At 41.9% G+C, this 21,658-nt stretch overlaps 2 protein-coding genes across 4 annotated transcripts in view; both read right to left on the bottom strand.

The window, feature by feature from the left end:
* LOC136667968 (myomegalin-like) overlaps positions 1–10,518 on the bottom strand; it is a 42,480-nt gene extending 31,962 nt beyond the window's left edge. The window contains exons 1-3 of the mRNA XM_066645161.1: positions 10,347–10,518; positions 2,328–2,392; positions 1,549–1,613 (exon numbers count right to left, since the gene is read on the bottom strand). Of these exons, the coding sequence (XP_066501258.1) occupies positions 1,549–1,613; positions 2,328–2,392; positions 10,347–10,399 (183 nt within the window). The 5' untranslated portion in view covers positions 10,400–10,518. The remainder of the gene's footprint in view (positions 1–1,548; positions 1,614–2,327; positions 2,393–10,346) is intronic.
* Positions 10,519–12,239: 1,721 nt separating this feature from the next.
* The window catches only part of camsap1a (calmodulin regulated spectrin-associated protein 1a), a 40,077-nt gene continuing 30,658 nt past the window's right edge, over positions 12,240–21,658 (bottom strand). For all 3 annotated transcript variants that reach the window (XM_066646270.1, XM_066646272.1, XM_066646273.1), the window contains 7 exons: positions 19,984–21,274; positions 18,778–18,914; positions 18,452–18,639; positions 18,252–18,348; positions 17,998–18,113; positions 15,772–15,890; positions 12,240–14,475 (listed from right to left, as the gene is read on the bottom strand). In XM_066646270.1, coding sequence (XP_066502367.1) covers positions 14,185–14,475; positions 15,772–15,890; positions 17,998–18,113; positions 18,252–18,348; positions 18,452–18,639; positions 18,778–18,914; positions 19,984–21,274 — 2,239 coding nt within the window. In that variant the 3' untranslated portion in view covers positions 12,240–14,184. The remainder of the gene's footprint in view (positions 14,476–15,771; positions 15,891–17,997; positions 18,114–18,251; positions 18,349–18,451; positions 18,640–18,777; positions 18,915–19,983; positions 21,275–21,658) is intronic.

Here is a 21,658-nt window from a genome sequence, read left to right as displayed (position 1 = left end):
TAAAAGTTTCCTTCGTTCTTACGGGTGCTGCAAAAAGGAACACACAAGAGTCTCAAAAATGACCTGGAATAAAATCTCTGTACCATCACTGATAGTGGAAGAATTTTATCACTTTCTCCTGTAGGGACAATGTTTGAAATTGCATGTTGTTGTTAAACAGTGGTCTGAAGGTTTTAGATTTGCTGCCCTTCTCCAGGATTACATTAATTGCTTAAAATATGCTAATGAGCATGTAATTACACCACAGAGAATGTGGTGTGTCTAACAGAAAAAAATGGGGGTGGGGGGTAGTGAACAGCACGCTTTAAATGTTTGGGTTCTTTTGTGTGAGAGGGGTGGTGGGGGGGAGCAGTAGACAGTGCATTAGTGTTCTGTGTCAACATCTGGGCCAGGGATAGGGGGATGGGAAACAGAAAGAAAAGGGGACAGAATGAGGCACAGAAAGAGAAATTGAACAGCAGAACAAGAAAGAAAATTGTCCAGGTGGTCAGCTTATTTTCCAGATTCATAACTCCACCTCCAGCAGCAGAAAGCTGCTCTATGTGTAACGTGAACTAAACACAGAGAAAACAAGAGCAGGAGAGTGGAGTTGGAACAGGGATACACACATGGCTCAGATCTAATCTGACCTGGCTGCATATAAAAGATCTCATTCTTCCACATCTCTGCATTGCCTTAAATGGATAAACACTGTCTCACACTCCGCAAAGAAAATGAGAACCGCTAGCGAAGCCAGACCGCTCCATTCTGTCCATCACCAAACCACAGACACGTCGAATCCAACATGAAACATTCCTCCAGCTTTCTCTCAAGCTTTGGTCAAAGGACTTCAACACCCTTTACGCAGTACAGTTAAAAAAAAGTGATAGAAGTGGTTTAGCAGAAAATAACACAAAAGCCTAAAGAGCTAAATATAATGTGATTTTTCAGTATTATTTTTTATTTAATAATTTGGTCCTCAGTATCTTCATCCCATCATTCATTTTCTACCGTTCTCCTTTAATCATTTGCTGAACTCCCCATTAAACAGGATGCCCCCAACACTGAAGGGGTGAGGATAAGTATGTGAAAAAAATGGGCAAATAATCTGAGCAAGAAAATGGGTTACAAAGGTTCAACTCTCATTCAAGACTGTGACACTTGCCATGCCTCATAGTTCTCCTGTATCTGGAATAGCCGATATCAGTGTCTGTGTTTTTCTGTTATCAGCAAAAGCATCTTCATTGCTTGAAGAAAAACTTCCACGTGGTTTTAAAGCAATGCATTCAGTATATAATGGCTTTAAGGTTTAGAGCTACACCTAAAATGCCTGAACATAAAACCTTTTTCCATATTCAGCTCAAATCATTCCTTGTCTGTAACCGCTTATCTAGTTCAGGGTGGCAGTGGGTCCAGAGCCTACCCAAAAATCACTGGGTGCAAGACAAGAACATACCCTGGTTGGGGACAGCTAAAATCAGTATTATGCAAATGTAGGATTAACATAAAGCTATTTTTATTTTCAATATAAGCCATAGAGCATCTCCAGTGTAATGATTTCTCACTTACGTTCTCGTAATCCTTCATGGTCACAGCTTTGCCTGGAGACATCTTCTGCCCATGGAACATCGAAGCTGTTGGAAGAATATCAGGAAAAAAAAAAAAAAAAAAAAAGGTAGTTCACTTTCACAGTGTACGCTCTTCCACACAGCCCGGCATAGGGAGTGCTATGGCTGGTTCTGATGATAATGTGCAGCAGTGCAGTCTTGCATGTGTGTGCTGAGGTCAGAGGTTAAAAAGCTGAAGGGAGTGAGATCCAAAATTTACATCTGCGCTACATCATTGCTGAGTTCACTGCCTCCCTACTACCATCAATGCTGATTGTTATAAAGCATTAAATCGTATTTAAATAAATAAATAAATAAAACAATTTCAGAAGCCCAATTCTGTGTCTGAATATATAATGTGTGTGTATGGGTTTGAGTGAGAGGCATATATGAGTGACGAAGAGGAGAAACAAGGCTAAGAGGGTTCCTGGTGTCAGATTTTGAAAAAAGATCTTTAGCTGACTCAGAGTGAGAGAAGGGCTTAAGATGTATGTGCTTGTATGTGTGTGTGTGTGTGTGTGTGTGTGTGTGTATTTGTTTATGGGGGGGGGGGTGTCAGAGCAGAGAGTTAAAGAAAAACAGAAAGAGAAAGCACACACAAACCTAGTCATGACACTGTCATAACCTGATAACTTGTAAATGACTGGATTGTGTGTTACAGCCATTAAGGTCACCGACACCAGTGTGTGTGTGTGTGTGTGTGTGTGTGTGTGTGTGTGTTTGGGGGTGAGGCAGCTGTACCTGTCATGTTGTCCATGGCGAAATCTCCACTGCTCAGAGACTCCGGCAGTCTGGATATGCTGCAACTACAGAGAAAGCAAACACATACACCATTAGCAGTAGAACACAGCCACACACACACACAAACACACAAATGCCAAGTACAGACAGATAAACAAAGTCCTAGTCATCAAATTAAACATACGCAAAGACAATGGCACATTCATCAGTGTAGCTCTAGGAAAAACACAGCTATTTACCATTCCTTAGGGAATTCACACTGCTACCTTTCAGATACACCAACACATACAGACTAATATACATCAAGTCAGTGCAGAGAAGAGAAGCAAATGCTTCATATATTTTCAAGCTCTCTCTCTCTCTCATATAGTTCTTGGCACTTGCACTGTTGTGGTAGATGCTATTCATGGATCATCCTGAAGGCAGAGCAGGGGAGCATGATTAATACGGGTATACTGCTGTGTGTACATGGGCACGTGTGTGTGTGTGTGTGTGTGTGTGTGTGTGTGTTTTCACAGTTTTTTCCATGAGAAGCTCTTATACAACAAAAAGACAACAGCTTTGCTAATGACCATATTTAATTGGAATTAAATTTTCCATTGTATGGATTTACAGTCCTTACCCTGCAGTGGCATAAAGGTTTATGGAAAGATGTGTTTAAACTGTGTGATGGTTATCATTACAACACAGTCTCAGACAGAAATCAAATTAAATAATTCTTGATCCCGATGATGGGCCGAGTCCCCAGAGGGCAAAGCCCTCTTTTTTTTTTTTTTTCCCCAAGACAGGGAGACAGCCAAGGCTTTGACCCAAGAGGCAGAGATCGAGACAAGCCCCAAGAGGCACGGACAGAGCGGGGTTGTATGACTCTCCTAATTCAGTTGAGCATGCTCTCACAACTAGCAAAGGCATGCTCATAGGTATAAGGAAACAGAAAGAAGAGAGACAAAAAGACTATTGCTAGGCTCTGCACTAAGACGAATGACTGTCCTGGTCCAGTTTAATAATATTTGCGACAGCCAGAAGGACAAACTGCTCCCGCCTCCAGTGTCCAATTATTATTATTATTTCCTGTTCCTGAGGTTCTAAAACTTTCCATCTCAGTATAAGCAATAAGTGGTAAAGGAACACTATGTAGTATTTTTACCAGGGTTTGCGGGATTAGCTCACTTTTTAGCATTACACATCAATTCAGGTATTAAGAGCTTTTCTCTCTTTTGCCATTTGGCCAGAGTTATACTTTGTGTAGGTGGAACCCAAGCTTTGTTGATGATAAAGTGTTAGAATCAGGTTTTTGAGAGTTACTGATGAACGAGGGCCAGTGGTAGAACTTTTTGATGTTGGACACTGATTCTTGTAATTCTTGAGTTTTTTTATTCGGTTTCATGGTCGTATGGCTAGAGTAATACTAAAGTTACATTTTAAGGTTGTAATAACACGGTCCAGTATATATTATGAGCAATATATGGGTTATATTATGTAATCAACATTATTTTATTCCATTACACACATTCCCAGGCTCAACACTGAGTTAGTGTGTGTGTGTCACCAGAAGCCCCGAATGGGTTTATCAGGTAAATCCCCAGGGTGTGGTGGTGGGGGTGAGGTGAGTGAGAGACTTGTTTTTATGACAGAAATGTAAATTTGAATCACACTCAACAACATGTAATGGGAGCTCTGGAGACAAAAAAGCCACTTCTTACATAGTATTCCGTTAAGCAAGCCTGCAAAGACTAACCTTCTGACAGGACAGTCTAAAACTGCCTTGGTTTAGACAGCAGATCTTGTGTGTGTGTGTTTTGGAATGCTCTCTTGGCTCACGCTGTAGTATTTCTGTAATGGCGTATGTGTATGGTTACATAAAGGCCCTGTCTATGTGGATCAAATAGCAGTTCTCTTGAAGGACTTCCGTCCCTGTCCATTCCCCTCTGCCCTTCCAAAACTTATTCAGCTATAGAATTTCCAATAGAGGGTATGTATGTGACATCACAGCTGGTTTTACACCCTTTGTGTTGCAGAATCACACATACTACAGTGGAGAAGAGCTGTTTGCAACTGACTTTACAAGTAGATTCACCAAATGTCAGCATAAAGTAACATGGCAATAAAGTTCAGTGTGTCTCTGCAAACATTAACACTGCTGCATGTGAACATAGGGCTCATAGCTTCAGTGGTGATTCTAAATAGAACCAAAAATTGTGGTTCTTCCATTACAAGCACCATAAAGTTTATATTAAACACAGCGGATTGTTCTGCCACTCAGTGTGAGTGAAGGGGCCTGTTCCAGCAGGAAAGTGACATCAGTGCTGTATAGAACAAAGCAACACTAGGGATAGCCATAACCTAATGGTAAAAGAAGGACATGAAGGTCACTGATTCAACCATTGAGCAAGGAACCTAAAGCCCAACTGCTCCCCAGGTGCTAAGGTAAACCTGTTAGCATCTGATTCTCTAATATGTTTCTCTGGTCTGTTTGAGGGTGGCACGGCGGCGCAGCAGGTAGTGTCGCAATGACACAGCTCCAGGGGCCTGGAGGTTGTGGGTTCGATTCCTGCCCCGGGTGACTGGAGTTTGGTGTGTTCTCCCTGTGTCTGCGTGGGTTTCCTCCGGGTGCTCCGGTTTCCTCCCACAGTCCAAAAACACACATTGGTAGGTGGATTGGTAACTCAAAAGTGTCCGTAGGTGTGAGTGAATGTGTGTGTGTGTGTTGCCCTGTGAAGGACTAGCGTATTCCAGGGTGTATTCCCACCTTACGCCCAATAATTCCAGGTAGGCTCTGGACCCACCGCCACCCTGAACTGGATAAGCAGTTACAGATGATGACTGAATGAATGAATGAATGGTCTGTTTGAATCTGAGTGAGTTTCATACACAGATCATACAAGTTTCAGTAACTGTCTTACTTCACTCCTATTTTGTTTTTGTGTGTAAGAGACTACAGTCAAGCCACATATTCCATTGTCTCACTGTTTACAGGATAAATAATCCAATCCCGCTGTCCCTGTGCTCTGAGATCGAAACAGATTTTTTTGGTTTCCCTGTCGAATGAGCGTCTCATCACTGTCTGCATTATTAGTTTTATTATTTGTGATGTAGGGAGTACGGCACTATTTTGGGACATGGACCAAGATCCTCTACTGACCGACACACGAACAGAGCTCTGTTTACAAATGTGACGCAGATAAATGGGTCAGGGGTTCATATTTATTCATTTATTGCCTGAAACCGCTTATCCAGTTCAGGGTTGCGGTGGGTCCAAAGACTTCCTGGAATCACTAGACACAAGGCAGGGTCCATATTTATATTTCTTTACTTTTAATGCCTAAATGAGAACTAAAAGTATTGCCAGAACAACAAAAGTATTGCCAGAACAACAATAAAACTATTTATATACCTTACATTTTATTTGAGTTGTGTATATATATTTTTTTGTGTGTATTTATTTTATATATTACTTATAGCTGAATTATTTCAACACACTGGGCTGTGTTTTCCTGTCAGCTGCAGTTTATATCCATTTTATTTTCTTTTATAAAAATAAACAAATACTATAAATAAATAAATAAATCTGATATTAATACCACATAAGAAATTCTAGCATATTTCCTAGATTTCCTACAATGGTAGCATAAAACCACAAACAAATATTTTTAAAACAATTAACTTAACAAGTTACCTGTTGAGTGCAACCACTACAGTTTGTGGTTAAAGGCTAAGCACCAGCTATATAAAATTGTCAAACAAATAAATACAATGGAATTTGAGTTCCTAACTTGTGTTTATTGATAGTCAGAAAACATGTTATTTCTTACTAAATCAGGGAATAAAGTTTAAAAGACTCGTTGAATTCGAGTTCGACTTCGATCACATTTACAAGAATAACGGTACCTCTAAATTTGAGTTTAGCTTATTGCTAGGATATTGTCATGAATAATGTTGGTTATTTAGCTAGATACGGTCATAACAGTGTTTTACCGCGGCGTTGTTCAGCAGTTCTCCACCAGTGACGTCACGGTTGCGTTCAAGAATTTCCGTAGCGAACTCGGGTTTTTCCGTCAATTTAATAAAATTGTCAGTTTTAAAGCTAATTAAGCGTGCAATTTTCATTTTAATTAATACTTATATATGTCAGTAACTAAAATAATGTGAAATATTCATGGAGGTCCATTAAGTGGTGCTTAGCCTTTAAACAGGCTCATGCTGCGTGAAAATTATAAACTCATCCTACCTGCAAGTTCGTTTTAAAAGAGGATTATTATCCCTAAATTCCGTCCGTTTTCAGTATAACTGTTAGCGATTAACTTCATCACTTACAAAAGACACTCGATAACACAGCGACATTAACGGCCGCGTCCACCCAGAGACCGTTAAAGTTTAAATTTGAAAAAAAAAAAAAAAACGCACAACGCTAGCCTCAAGACCGCGCGAGACGAGGCCTGTTTTCCCGAACAGGTCTTTTTCACCTTAAATTAATGTAAATGACGCACCGATAATGCAATATGGCCCCTTCTGTTGCTGCGTGCCCGTGAGTTGGAGGAGAAACTAATCTCACCACATCATGTTCGCGGTGAACGTGTTGCCTATATTCACCACTTTCTCCCCTGATTAAAAACAGAATGTTGTAACGAATGGCGGCCCTTCCAGGGTGTGTTCCCGCCTTGCGCCTTCCTTACGCACAGAGACTCTGAACTGGATAAGCGGTTACAGATAATGAAAGAACGAATATTGTTAATAAAACAGCGGTCAGTATAAATTGACTGCCATTTCAGTGTTTTTTTCCCTCTCAATTTTTAAAAGCGTATAGCTTTGATAAACACCAAACGTTATGGGCCTTTATTTCCTATGAGGAAAGATCCGCTGCTAGCTTTCGAGTTGTTGTCATTTTATTGACATATAATCTCATTTTGCGATTCCAAATCACCATTTTGAAAAACGTAGTCATTATTTTGAGAAAATATCTCATTTCAATATCTAATTTGAGATAATTATTTTTAATAGCTATTTTTTGCTTTATTTAAAATATCTTGTTATATTGTTATTTAATATAATTGTGTATGTTATTTGATATAGTTTATATTGTTATGGCTTGAGATGTGTAATAAATAAATAAGCTTCAAATAACAGCAAAATACCCTTTTAAAATGGGACTATGGCTGGGGGGAAATGATAGAAATATGTTCTCTGGTAGTCTGTGCCTATAGCATTTCCAGACTGACACCTGTATCTTAAGCAGCTTTGGGTTCCCTTTACAGCATATTACATTGCAAAGTCATGAAATAATGGCTTCTGGACTACATGTCCAACAGGAATTCATCTGGGTCTCAGTCAAACAAGAACATCATTAATGCATTGCTTTGGCTGGAATGACCAAGCCACAGGTGCAGCTCTTCCCGCAGCTGTGTCCACACCAACACTCCTGCTTCTGTTATTGTGTATTTGTGTGTATACTTAATCTTGCTTATTTAGTCTTGCATGGGCAGCCACTGCTTGGGTGAGCCATGCATATTTCGTACTTGTAAGATGCCAATGGTAAATATATGTTTATGTTTATTTAGCAATGGATCCAGAGTCCCCTATGTATTGGGTGCAAGGTAGGATACACCTTGTACAAGGTGCCAGTCCATCACATGGAATCACATACTCACCCAGTCACTCACACATTCTCACATGGAGGCAGTAATACACTCTGACCCAGTCTAGTACAGCTGTTAGACAATGTCACATAGCAAGTCCACCTATCACCAAGTTTTTGAATGATAAGAAGAAACAAGAGCACATGATACTCTACTCAATTTTCACTACTGTTTTTGTGGCTTAAAGCCAATCAGATCCTCACAGCAATGTTCCAACATCTAGGGCACAACCTTCCCTGCAGCAAAGAGGAACAACACCCCGATGAATTCAGTCCTTCTAAGAGGCTGATGAAAACAGCAGTAAAGGGCAAGGGACCATTTACATATACAGACAGCCATGGAAAAACCCCTTGAATTGCTAATACAATGTTCTGTAAGCGTGTGTGTATTACTCCCTATTGGGTGTGGAGGGGTTCTGAGCGGATAGAAGCCCTTGTGGCACTTCCTCCAGGCCGTCCTACTACCGCAACAACAACAACAACTTCCTCTTTCTCACAGGCAAAAGAGGAGCAGATCATCACGCATTGCTCTCGGCGTCAGATGGCAGACAAATTTAAAGAGCTCATGTCCAGAGATCATTTTACAGCTTTGGTTACCTGGTGGAGGCCTGCCACCTGCGTTTAAAACTCTGACACTTGGGGGGGTTACTTATTCATAAGCACAGCGTCAAACCACATGCTGAACCTGACTTTAAGCGCAGTTCTGTTGTTCATACAAGAGACCCCGCTGAACGTGGCCTAGTCTCCAATCTACTGAGCCCAGCTACTAAAGCCCTACTGTCTACAAACAGGGTACACACAGGGAGTAATGTTACCTACCTATCGCACTCCTTTCATAGTGACAGACAGTGTTGGAGAGACAGAGAAAAAGACACACAGTCCCATTAGACTGATATCCGCCTCCTGTAGCTTCCCCTTCTTTCTGAGAGACTGTCTCTCTGAGCTCAGCTGGAGCGTAGTTGTTGTGACTGTGATTGCGCAAGAACATTGCACATGAAGTGACCCAGACCTTTCAAAATGGGTTATTCTTAAAGGAGCAGAATAACATCTGTACTTACAAATAATTTCTCTCAATTTGTATTTGATTGCTTTTTGTTTGTGTCTTTAAAGTATGATAGTGTCTATGATTTGTTTCTCATTCTGCATGGAGCATAGAGTCCAAACCAATTTAAAGTGCTTTATCACATTATCCCAGAGGGTATTTGTCAGTTAGCCATATAATGTAAAGGCCCTGGGCACACATTTGGGTAATACTGAATATCACTGTTATAACACTATACTGCGGTGGAAGGTGAAGCATTCAGCAAAGCTTAAATAGAAATCGTAAAACAGTAATATAATAAATCACCTCCAAAACATCACCAAAATGTGAGACCACTTTGAGAAGTGTGTGCATATTTTTAAAGAAACAATGTAATATTTTGCCTTAAAATCACAATTCAAAATACCACCTGTAGCAGGAAGAACAGAGCCCTTGCCTTTGATTCTCTGGGCTCAGCACTGCAGAAACTGCAATATGTAACTTTTGGTGGAGGGCAGGAAATCAATGGCTTTACTGTGCAGCTCGTGTAAGTAGCAGAGTAGTGTTCAAGATCTAACGCAAAAATATTATATTTTAAATGACATAACATTATGTTATGCTTGCTTCTACACTCATTGTCCATTTTATCAGCTACAATTGGATGTTTTTAAACCCCAGTGCCAATACTGGACTGGAAATTGTCCACCAATCAAACAATTCGAGCCAACAACCTTCTGTGACCGTTAATCAGCAAGTGATGAGCTACTGTAAGGTGGAGCAACAATATACATGTATCTAATAGGGTGGGCAGTGAGCGGTCACAGTTTTTAAACTACCCATCAGCATTGTCGTTGTCTGATTCTTTCGTAACAGCACAAAACACACTAACAGCAACACGACGTCAGTGTCAATTTAGCACCAAGAAGGATCCACTATCCAAATCATACCTAGGCTTTGGGGGCCCTGACAATGGAAGAACAGGGTGAAAGAAGTCTAATAAAGTATGTAAGACAACATTTAAAGCACAGTCTGTAATTGCAGAACTACAACGTGCACCAACATGCTGTAAACGGACAATTAATGTAGAAACAACGATTTGGTTTTAATGTTATGTCTGTTCGGTCTATCATCTAATCATAACCCACAGAAAGCGGATGATGCTAGCAGACACTATCAACCCTTAATAGCCGAATGAAAATAAACCCACTGAAGTTTTCTACGGGGCTCAATTTGACTTATTTGAACCGTCCGCTCCACCTTAAACGAAGCAGAGGTTATAGTCTGGCGCCTCAGAGCCATTTAAGGTGGAACTAAAAATTTGAATAGAAACATCAGCCTAGGCAGTGCCACTCCAACAGCTCTTTACCTGCCGTTGATGTCAAAAGGCAGCGTCTGGTCCTCGCCCACCACCGAGTCCATGTCTACGAATAAAAACTCCACAGAAATCCGGAGTTAAATCCGCATCATACTCTTTGCTTTCAGTTTATTTTTAAATCGAGCGGCAAACACACAAACATGCATAGCAGACGTTGGAACCCCCCATTTTAGTGATGAGGAATCGACTCTTCGATTCCAACGACTCATGAAGTCAGGGTTCATCTGTTCAACTAGGCCAATTGTTCTGAGAGTCGAATCTTCCAATTTATGCGTGCATTCTTCAGTCCACACGTACAAATTTGTATCACATAATAAATCACTATGACCTGTACTAAATGATCTGTCTAACTCATGTTTAATAAACTTTTTATCTCCGGCCTTTTTAAAACAGGGAGGGTTCACACAGTAATTTAACACGGGTTAAAATTAACCCGAATCAAGGAATCGATTCAATTTGCTTCGCCTGCAGGAGTCGATTCCAGGAGTGTCGGAGTCGATTCCAGAAAGCCCCATTTGAGACAGTGTGACATCACTGCGCGGTTTCAGTGGCATTGGAAAGAGTGGGTGGGACCAAGCGCCTCTGTGATTGGTCCAATCAAACTGAACCGTAACGACTATTGGTTTATTTATAACAAAAATGACAGCGTTACTTTAAAGAAGTAAATTTCAGAAATATTATAACATAATCATATGGAAAGTTTGCCGTCAACAGTTGAGAGTGCAGTTTTATATATAATTTGTAACTTATTTTAATGTCATATTCTTAAAACACAAAGACTAAAAACAAGAACTGCACTTTAAAACTTGCATAGTATAGTATATTTTTAAAATTGCTATACATTTTCTGACATAGTAAAGTCAATAACAAGAAAATAGATTATATTTTAAATCATAAAACAGTAACAAGGCCTCTTCTATTCAGTAATGCTGCCCTCTAAAGGCCAGTATATGTATTTTGTGTGAGCTGTCGGTCAGTGTGTCAGTGCAGTTTAATATTATGCACTGATCAACCATAACATTATAACCACCCCCTTGTTTTCAACAAATACAAACTTAAGTCTATCTGTTACTCTGCATACTTTGTCCCCCCCCCCTTTCACCTTATTTTTCAATGGTCAGGACCCCCACAGGGTAAAATAGGTATGATTTGGGTGGTGAATCATGATACTGACATGAGTTGGTATGTTAATTTGTGTTGTGCTCTTACGAGTGGATCAGACACAGCAGTGCTGCTGGGATTTTTAAAGTGTGTCCACTCACTGCCTATTCTAGTAGACATTACCTTGTACACTGTCACTACATCAATCACTGCAGCACTGAGAGTGAACCACCATGAAAATCATGAAAATACCTGCTCTGTGGTGGTCCTCTGGGGCTCCTGATCATTGAAGAGCAGGGAGTAAAGTGACAAAGTATGCAGAGCCACAGATGGACAGATGGATTGTAGAACTAAACAATTATGTGTGGTCAGTGGAACAGAGGAAATGGACATAGAATGTAGAAACAAGAAGTTAGTCAAAGTAATTGTTGATCGGTACATATGTAATCATCACTGCAGTGTTTTTTTTATTATTCAGGTTTTAAATTCAGCATTTTTAAAACTGAGACGAAAGTAAACACAGCCTGTTGAAAGTCTACAAAAACAGGACTGAACTTATATATACTTATATATATATATATATATATATAAACCGTTTCCCAGTCAGACGAAGTGTGATCAACTGCCGCCCCCTAAAGGACACTGAGGATTTATCATGCTGTGTGCTTAGTTTTCCTATTTAAATTATGTTGACTTAATCACAAAATAAACAGAAACAAAATAAATCATACACTCAGACCAAAAACGTTTGCTTGAATAATTTAATAAATTTTCAGTGTTCTTCTTTAAAATAAATATATGGAAGAATTCTTAAAGAAAAAAAAAAGTAAAGGTCCTTACAACCCATACATTTACAACAGAGGACCTGCTCACAACAGAGATCCCAGGAGGGCATACATTCTGTACTGAACACACACACACACACACACACACACACACACACACACACACACACACCAAGTGCGTCTCTGAGACAATCAGCCTCCTCAATGAGGAATTACTGGAGTACATTACTAAAACACTGTCAGCAGCCATTGAAAAGAACAGACAATGAGAGAGAGAGAGAGAGAGAGAGAGAGAGAGAGAGAGAGAGAGAGAGAGAGAGAGAGAGAGAGAGAGAAGAGACAATCCAGCTGTGATGGTCAAAAAGGAAAAAGAAGCAAATGCATATAAGTTAAAAGCTTTTAAAACATTACATTGAAATGTGAAATAATTCCAAAAAGGCCAGTATAATGTGTATACACGTGCACACACACACATACACACACACACACACACACACACACACACACACACACACACACACTAAACCCCTACTCATGTGTATCTGCAGTTTAAAGTTTTGCATGTAGCGCTGGTTTAAGCGCATGAGCATCATTCAAAAAAGAATAGCAGCATGTATAGTAACATGGGAAACAACCGAACACACAGACACACACACACACACACACACACACACTTACACTTACACTTCAGTGATCAGCTATATTTGTGCATGTATGGGTGAATGTACCTGTAAAGTGAAATAATACTACAGTAAAAAACCAAACCCGCTGCTTTTCCAACTGAAAAAAGTGCCACATGCAGAGATACCTGCCATTTACAAAAACACTAAACAACGTAAACTCTAAAACACATTCATCATCATGACGCTAACACTCAGCAATGTGCTCTGTCAATCAGACACACACCCCACCATCTCCACGGCCGGCAGACTTCTGAAGACCTCTGAAGTCAGTGTCAAGCCCATGTTAGGAATCCTGGGTCTGAGCCATTTTTCTCTACGGGGAAAACGAATTGTTAGCAAATAACCAAACCCAATACATTTTGTCCTGTGCACGTTCTCTCCACCAAAATGATAACAGATCCCCTAAAATGTAAAGATATTTAGCAGTCAAAATGAAGAAGGAGCAAGTAAATGCTTGTGTATTATCTACAATTCCAAATTCACCATATTTTCACATTCATATTATACAAGTTTGGAATTGTGTATCGTCCAGTTCCTGACACCATCCCATACTATTACTATTATTATTATTATTATTATTATTATTATTTTATCCACCTACTCAAACTGCAGCTACTCCTGCCAAAGCAACTGAATATCTGCACTGGACGAAGCTGGCTAGGTTGTGTGGATATTTTGTTAAGGTTAATATTAATTTAATGCAGTGGTGTTAGCCAGCCTGTACTAATGGGAATATTATGATCTACAATGTCATAGTTTAGAGGATCTGTTCAGGTGGAATATGTATGAACAGCAAACCATGTCAGATTTGAAACCCACAGGAGAGAAATAGAAACCCAGAGTTCCTAAAAAGGACCTGCCACTGACCGCCCAATGATAACAGCTTCGGTAGGTCTATGCTGGATGAGCTCATCACATGTTGTTTCACGTGACTGGCGAAGGCAGAGTTTCGGATGCGGATCAAGGCAGCCTGGTGATGGTATGGTTCTGCAGTCCGATTTAACAGATAAACCTCTGCTTGGGCTCAGAGTGGACAAACACAGGTCCAAGGAGCACACCCACTGACAATCCAGCAGCCAGCAGGACAGCGGAGGATGGAAAGGAGGAAGGAAGCAGCTGGGTGAGCCAGTAAATGTGTAGCTAGACCTGTCTGTGCAGCCAAAAGGAGAGCAGGAGGAGGCGCAGGAAGCTGGTTCTTCAGCCAATAAGGATGCACAACTTCAGGGCCATTAGGAGATTGAATAGGAAAGGCGTAGCTTGTCATTTCCTCTTTGAAGAGCCAGGCCGTTTGACCTGCCAGAGGTGGTTGTGGATGGTGATTGCGTCCACGCTGGCGGACACAGTCTTGGCAGGGATGATGGTGAACTGCTTGCGGTCGCTGCTGTATTTGAAAAGCTTGTCAATCATTTTGCAGGTGATGGAACGGGGGCCTGTTCCCACCAGCTTCAGGATCTCCTCTGAGTCCGGAGCAAAGGCGTAGAGAGCACGGAATTGGCAGCCACCATCACGAAAGAGGATCATCAGGTGGTTGGACTCACAGCGCTCAATTTCCTGTTGTTCAAATAAGAGACAGAAACAACTGAACTCAACTTTACAGGATCCACTCACAAGTGAGAAATGAGCCTTTGTGAAAGGTTCACTTTTCTGAGTTTATACCACATTTACAGCTATGATCTATCTGTGCTGTATCACTTGTATTCCTGCAAACAAATACTATCATTAGCTAATGACCTGGTCCTTTTGGACCTCCAGTCCTTCAGGTGTACTAGAGCAGCTAACTTTAAAACTAATAATCCAGACAGTAATTAGACGCTAATTCAGTTGGAAAACTTGAACCTTATAGCTCACCTAAAATGTTTGGCTATTCTCACTGATCACTCACACTTTCAGACAATGAGAACTACTCTGTTAATCTTTAAGCCAAACCAGAGAATTAATTTAAGCAGATAGTCGCAATAACACATTCTGAATCTGTTCAACTCTCAGAGAGCAGGGACAACAGGATTAGATTATTTACCCTGTAAACAGGGGGAAAATTATGAGACAAAATACTTGGCTTGTGTCTATAGTTTCTTAACAGCTAAACCTGATTACGTTTATGATCTGAGTATGAATAACCCACTTAGATTCAGACAGAAGAGCAGAGAAATGCATTATTGACTGACGTGCCAGCTGTTTTCCATTAGATCCTATGACGAAAATGCTAATATGGCTAGTCAATATTAACTGTCTTTTTCTCCTCATTATGCCACAAAGTGTGATAATTTACCCCCTCCCCCCAAAAACAAAGAGGTGGCAGGCTTCTGTGCTTCTGAGTGGGAGCTGTGTATGAGATAAATTTATCTGTCTTTCCCATCTGTTTACATTAGTGCTGTACTCTGAAATCAGACATTCGGTCTCCAAAAAGGCTCCCATGCCAAAAAAATAAATAAATCACATGTCTTCAACCCATGAATATGTGGGGGCTGGTGTGGGCATTGTCCACCCAGAGCAATCATTTCCCATTCAAAGAAAAATTAGAGTCATATTTCATAGGGCACATGATTTAATTCTCCTCCTTTCTTCCTGTTATTCTTTTGCCCCCTCATGTATTCTCTTGTTCATTAGTTGTGTGGGTTTTTTTCTTACAGACACAGGCCACAGTCTTTATGAAGGGTGTGCGAGAGCACCGAGGACCACATAAAAAAAAGTGCTGTTACAGCTGGACTGAACCACCTGACAGCACCAAGGGGTTTGTATATCATGGGCTTCATTTTTACTGCCATTATCTGCCTAACAGCACACACACCCCACATTCTCCGAGGCCATTTAAAAATGTGAACATGTTTCCAGCTTCACAGGGCTTACCTCTAGGATGGCGTTCTTCTGTGCTTCATTGACTTTTCCGGCCAGACAGCAGTGAGCGATGGCGTTCTGAATGATTGGCTTATTGGACTTAGCACTGGGCTCCTTAAACAACCTTGGTCCTGAGACACAAACATACACATGACAGATAAAGAAAGGGAACATGCAGTTGAAGTTAAGGGCAGGGTCAAATGGATGTGTGGGATGTTATCTGTCAAAGTGAGGCATCGAGTTTTGTGGAAATTGATTCGAATTACAGGGTGGACAGGTCTGACTCTCCTAATTAAGACTTAGACTCCTCAGAGAGAGGGGAATACATTGTTTGAGTTGGTTTTCTTACATTAAATTTAAAATTTTACACTATTCTTCCTCCCTGGAAGAATTTTGTAATTCAATTTTGGACAGTCCTAATGTGGATCTCATCTCACCTTCCTGCCCCACTCCAATCATTTGTCTCGTCTTTATTATTATTAAGGAATTGTCACTGTATTGTTTGCGCTCTGTACATATGTCTACCCACTTCACACGATCAGTTTCTTTCATCCATTATCTGTAGCCCTTATCCAGTTCAGGGTCGCAGTGGGTCCAGAGCCTACCTGGAAACATTGGGCGCAAGGCGGGAATACACCCTGGAGGGGGCGCCAGTCCTTCACAGGGCAACACACACACACCTACGGACACATTAGAGTCGCCAGTCCACCTACCAACGTGTGTTTTTGGACTGTGGGAGGAAACTTGAGCACCTGGAGGAAACCCACGTGGACACGGGGAAAACAGACCAAACTCCTCACAGACAGTCACCCAGAGCGGGAATCGAACCCACTGCGACACTACTGCGCCACACTGCGCCACCGTGTACCGCGATTTATTTTTAGGTATAATTTTTTGTACAAAACGGAAATATGATAAATCTCTCCTTAAAAATGACCAGTACTGCTCTTCTCTTGATGTAGAATGGGCGGTCGTAAAAGTGGGTAATGCTGATGTCTGTATTACCCTGACAAATCACAAGACTACCATAGCCACGCCTCCACTCTGAGTCGAAGATACTGGTGAGCTAGGAGCCATCTAGGATTGGCATTACAGCAGAATATTAGCGGGGATAGTAGCCATACTCATTTGTCATGTAATAAAAAATAGCAGGAGGAACGGCAGCCACACTCGGCCGGCAGAACAGCAGAGTTGCAGCGGAGATAGAGGCCACACTGGACCGGCGTGCAGAGCAAAGTAGCAGTGAGGATAACAGCCACACTCTGTCGGCAGTAACATATTAGAATATAGTAAAACATATTAGCAGCGGGGAAAGCGGGGAAAAAACACACAAAAGACAAAGACATCTGTAGGTTGTACTGTATAATGCCAATTCTACCACCCTGTGCCAATTTATTGCGTATATTGTGTAAAATGACATTCGCAGTTCAGAGCAAAAACCTATTAAAAAAACACAACTGCTGTGTCTCGAGGCTGTGTGTTGTCATGGTAATGTAAACAGCATTCTGTTCCCCAGTGTTAAAGAGCTGCACACACCATCATTAGTATTGGGCCACGCCCACACCATTCTCAGAGAGCTCTGAGGAGCGTATTTTGGTCATTTTTGAGGAGAGATGCTGAACACGTAACACCCAGGTTTAGAAATACACAAAAAAAATCTAAATGTCAAAATGAGTTAAACACCAAGACTCAGACAACAGCACAAAGATATAAAGTCATATAAAATGCAGAAACTAATAGGATATAAATAATAAAAGCATTTCTATAATAAAGTAATTCATGCTGAGCTTGCTTTGATATTTATTGTGAGTGGTGTGGGGCTTGTGGTGCTCAAATACAGCCAAATCTAGCTGTCACTGTATGTTGGATGAGTAGATCCTCAATCATTTTTATCAGGGATGTGGAATGGTACTTTTTTGCAGGGTGGTTATAAACAGAGTAGTTTAAAAATGCAAGTCTTGCACAGGCTACAGGAGCACATTTCAGTCATGGTGTGTGATGCTCCACAGACAACTATGTACTGAAGAAGTTTCTGAGTTTGGGTGGGGTTAAACTGAATAGGCACACATCCATGTATTTAAATAACAGACTGGTGTTTCAGCTTAGTATACGCATATGTATCACACTCTGATATGGATGTAATGACACATAATGTTGACCTACTGCATCAAGTTCTTATATTATACAAGGGGGTGGAGATGAGGTCTTTACAAGAAGGAGGTATGGATGGTTACCCACCATTGTACTCTGCTACAGAAGTGATGGATGATGCCGTGGAGCCGTTGTCCCAGTCTCTCTCCATATTCCTGCTGGCATTCCGACTTAACATCGGGAAGGACTCCACTGACTCACCCCTAAAAAAACAAAACAAAAAAACAAACACATGTCAGATAAGCTCACTCCCTTTCACAAATGAACTCAGATAACTAATAAACTGCTCATTCATTCTCTGTCCTTCCAAATTTACAAGTAACACTCATAAACACACACACCTCTGTGAGCCCCCTCCAGATGTTACACTGTCCCCTTCAGTAGCAGCAGAGGCCAAAGAGAGGGAGGAGCCAGATGGAGCAGCACACAGGCCCTTGGCTAGGGGCAGAAAACAGCAAAATGTCATATAATCAAAGGAGGGTAGTTTGATAAAGTGGCTAATACATGGCTTAACATAAGAGTATTGTGTGTGGGCTCTTACGCGTGGTACTGCCGGATTCTCTGCGGTGGAGTGATTTTGGGCGGGGTTTCCGGTGCCGTGGCCGAGGCTTTGCTACCCCCTGCTCCTCCAGCAGCTCCTGCTGTTTCCTTCGCAGGTATTCCTGCTTGATGAGTTCCCTGCGAGCCTTTTCCTCCTCTTTACGCACTCGCTCCTCCTCTGCCTTACGCCTGAAAAAACACACATACACCCATACAAATCGTGTTAAACTGTTGATAGGTAATTAAACTTTAATCATATCGACAGATGTTTATAAAACCGCAGTGTCCATTCAAACACAAGACACACCCCAGTTTTATTGCAGTTACCTGGCTTCATCTCGTTTGAGCTCTGACTCCGCCTCCAGTTGCTGTTTACGAAGTCGTGCCTCCTCTGCCTTCTTCTGCTGCTTCAGTAGGAATGCTGCTCGCTTCTTGGCTAACTCATCTGCTGCCTTCTGATCATCCTACATACAAACATAAACACACACATACACAACATGTTATGGCACTTTTCCACTGCATGGTACCTACTCTACTCAACTACTTGCTTTATTTTCCTTTTCCATTCGGCATTTTTGGTACCCGGTAGCTCAAAACAGATTTAGTGCCTGTTAACTCCTGGTTGGGTAAACACTAAACTGATGTGCAAACTTTGTGAGGAGTTTGATGTGTTCTCCCCATGTGTTTCTTTCGGGGTGCTCCGGGTTCCTCCCACGATCCAAAATCACATTTTGTTAGGTGGATTTGTAACTTAAAAGTGTCCATAGGTGTGAGTGTGTGAGTGAATGTGTGAGTGTATGTTGCCCTGCGACAGATTGGAGTTCTCGCCTTGCGCCCAGTGATTCCGGGTAGGTTCCAGACACACCGGAACTGGATAATCCCTCGTAGACATTGAATGAACGTGTACATGTTGTAGGACGCTGATTGGCCTAAGAAATGTGTCAAGCATGATAAAGTGCAGACATGCAGCTCAGTCTAGCCATGTGTAATATTTCTGGGTTGCAAACGTTCAAACGTTTTTTGGATTGGTGGCCGACAAGCAAGAAATGAACATTGCAAAAAGGAAGAGAAATTCTCCACTGTACTGTGTGAACTGATGCACAGAGCTGTGTTGAGTCAATAAATAAATAAATAAAATGAAAAAAAAAAAACACAAGCGATTACACAAGTGAATACACATGAACACTACTACCGAATACATATACCACTAGCATGGTTTCCAAAGCCTAAATTCACATTAGAGACAGTGTTTTGCAACCTCACAGGCTATATTTTGGGGAATGTCCATTGTAGTGTAAGTACCATGTAGAAGTAAATTTCCTTTAGTGTTACTGCTATGCTCAGACTATTCCACCACCTCCATTGTTACTGCACAACAGCATTGATGTGGTCATCATATCAATGGTAAATGAAGACAGAAGAGCTACAGTTGTAATATAAACTGAACCCATCCAGAAGGAGGATCTTAAGTAGTCAATGAGTTAAGTACAAACAGAAGTGGACATTAAATCTGACATTAAAAGACAGTGTTACCTTAAAGAAAAACCCTAGTCCTGATTTCTGCTCGCCCTCTGGTTCCGCACTAGAGTCTGGGTTGGCCAAGTCAGACAGGTCCACCTCGATCAGCTGTGCTTTAGTCCGGTTTTCTTCAGACAGAACCGGGAAATTTTCTTTCCCTGAGCCTCCAGATCCGCTCCTCTCACGACCTGATTCTGTTGCCTGTGGTTCTACTGTTGGCAGCTCTGCTTTCGGCGATTCTGGAGTGTCTGTTCTTTTGTTAGCAGCATCCTGAAGACGAAATGTAGAGTTTCGGGCCAAGCCACGGCTCGAGCAGCGTCCGTTCGTTTTGTCTCCGCCTTCCTGAGCCCCGCCCTCTTCCTCGAGTTCTGCCCGAGGTGACCTGCTGACAGGTGATGGTTTGGGGTCACTGATACTGATCTTTGTGTTCTTGCTCAGCTTTAGCTCTGCAGGTTTAGGCTTAGGGGTACGACCTGAGCTGAGCTTGGGAGGTCGTCTGGTTGCAGTGGCAATCTCCACAAACTGAACAGAGGGGCGGGGCTTAGCCTCTTGTTCACTGGAGGACTGGGATTTCTCTTGCGTGGGCGACAACGCTGTCTGCCTCATGAGCAGATCCTGCTGGACAGAGAGCTGCATCATCTGCTGCTGGATGGCTCCTATTGCTTCATTTAGAATCTCGATGGAGCGACTACAATCACTCAAGTCCAGTTCTCCACCCATGTCCTCGCAAGCCTCACGATTATCACCCTCCAGACCAGCAGGGGGCGCTACAGACATCTCCCCCCACTTCCGGGACTCTTTATTTGGGCTGGGTCCAATCTCCTTGCTCCTGGCCTTGAGTGCCTCAACACAGGCGTCATCTTTTGCCATCTCCTTTTCCTTTACTTTCTCCTTCTCTTTCGGGATCTCCTGCTTCAAAGGGCGTGGCAGTGTGTCACTCCGCCCCTTTTTGACCACGTGCAGGAAGGCTGCTTTGCCCAGCTGCAGTCGTTGCCGTGCCGACAGCGTCTCCATTTTCTTTTTCTGTGTCTCAATGGCCCTTCTCTTCTCCTCCAGCTGCATGCGGAGGTGTAGGAGCTCTGTGGCTACGCCACCTCGGGACCCAGGGCTGGAGCTGACCTTGTCTCCTGAGGGCGGAGGGAAGGAGGCGCACTCTGACCCATCTGGAGTAGTGGTCTGAGAGCTGAGGCCACTGTAGTAGCCCTCTGGCGTCGCCGCACGGTACAGACGACGCTCTGCAAAACTGGTCATGCGGCTGGAAGCACTGCTGACCTGGGACAGGGTGCTCCGACACGGACTGGACTGTCTGGAATAGAGAATTGTTATAGTGGTCAGTATTAAACACAAAAAACAACCTTCAGTCAAGATCTGAGTAAACAACACACAAAGTTCACTGATGTCCAGGTGTCTGCTCTGTGGTGTTCTTCTAGTTTCACTTGTTGATAAGCATCACCACACACTGTATAAAAACTAGTAGAAAGAATTTGTTTATAGTACAAACTTAAACATAAAATTGCTAGCAAAACTTAGAACAGCCTTGGTTCCGTTGATTTTGTGATTTGTTCTTCAGAGTATTTTATCTCAGATAATGTCACTGATGCAGAGTGCAAGGAGTCTTGCCCAAGGCTATGCAGAATAGTTTCGTAGTACTCAAGTCCAGTATTGGTCTCGAGACCATTTTCAGGACCAT

This window comes from Hoplias malabaricus, chromosome 15 (assembly GCF_029633855.1).
Source record: "Hoplias malabaricus isolate fHopMal1 chromosome 15, fHopMal1.hap1, whole genome shotgun sequence".
NCBI lineage: Eukaryota > Metazoa > Chordata > Actinopteri > Characiformes > Erythrinidae > Hoplias > Hoplias malabaricus.
Note: the sequence above shows the minus strand (reverse complement) of the source record. Positions and strands in the feature narration are given on the sequence as shown.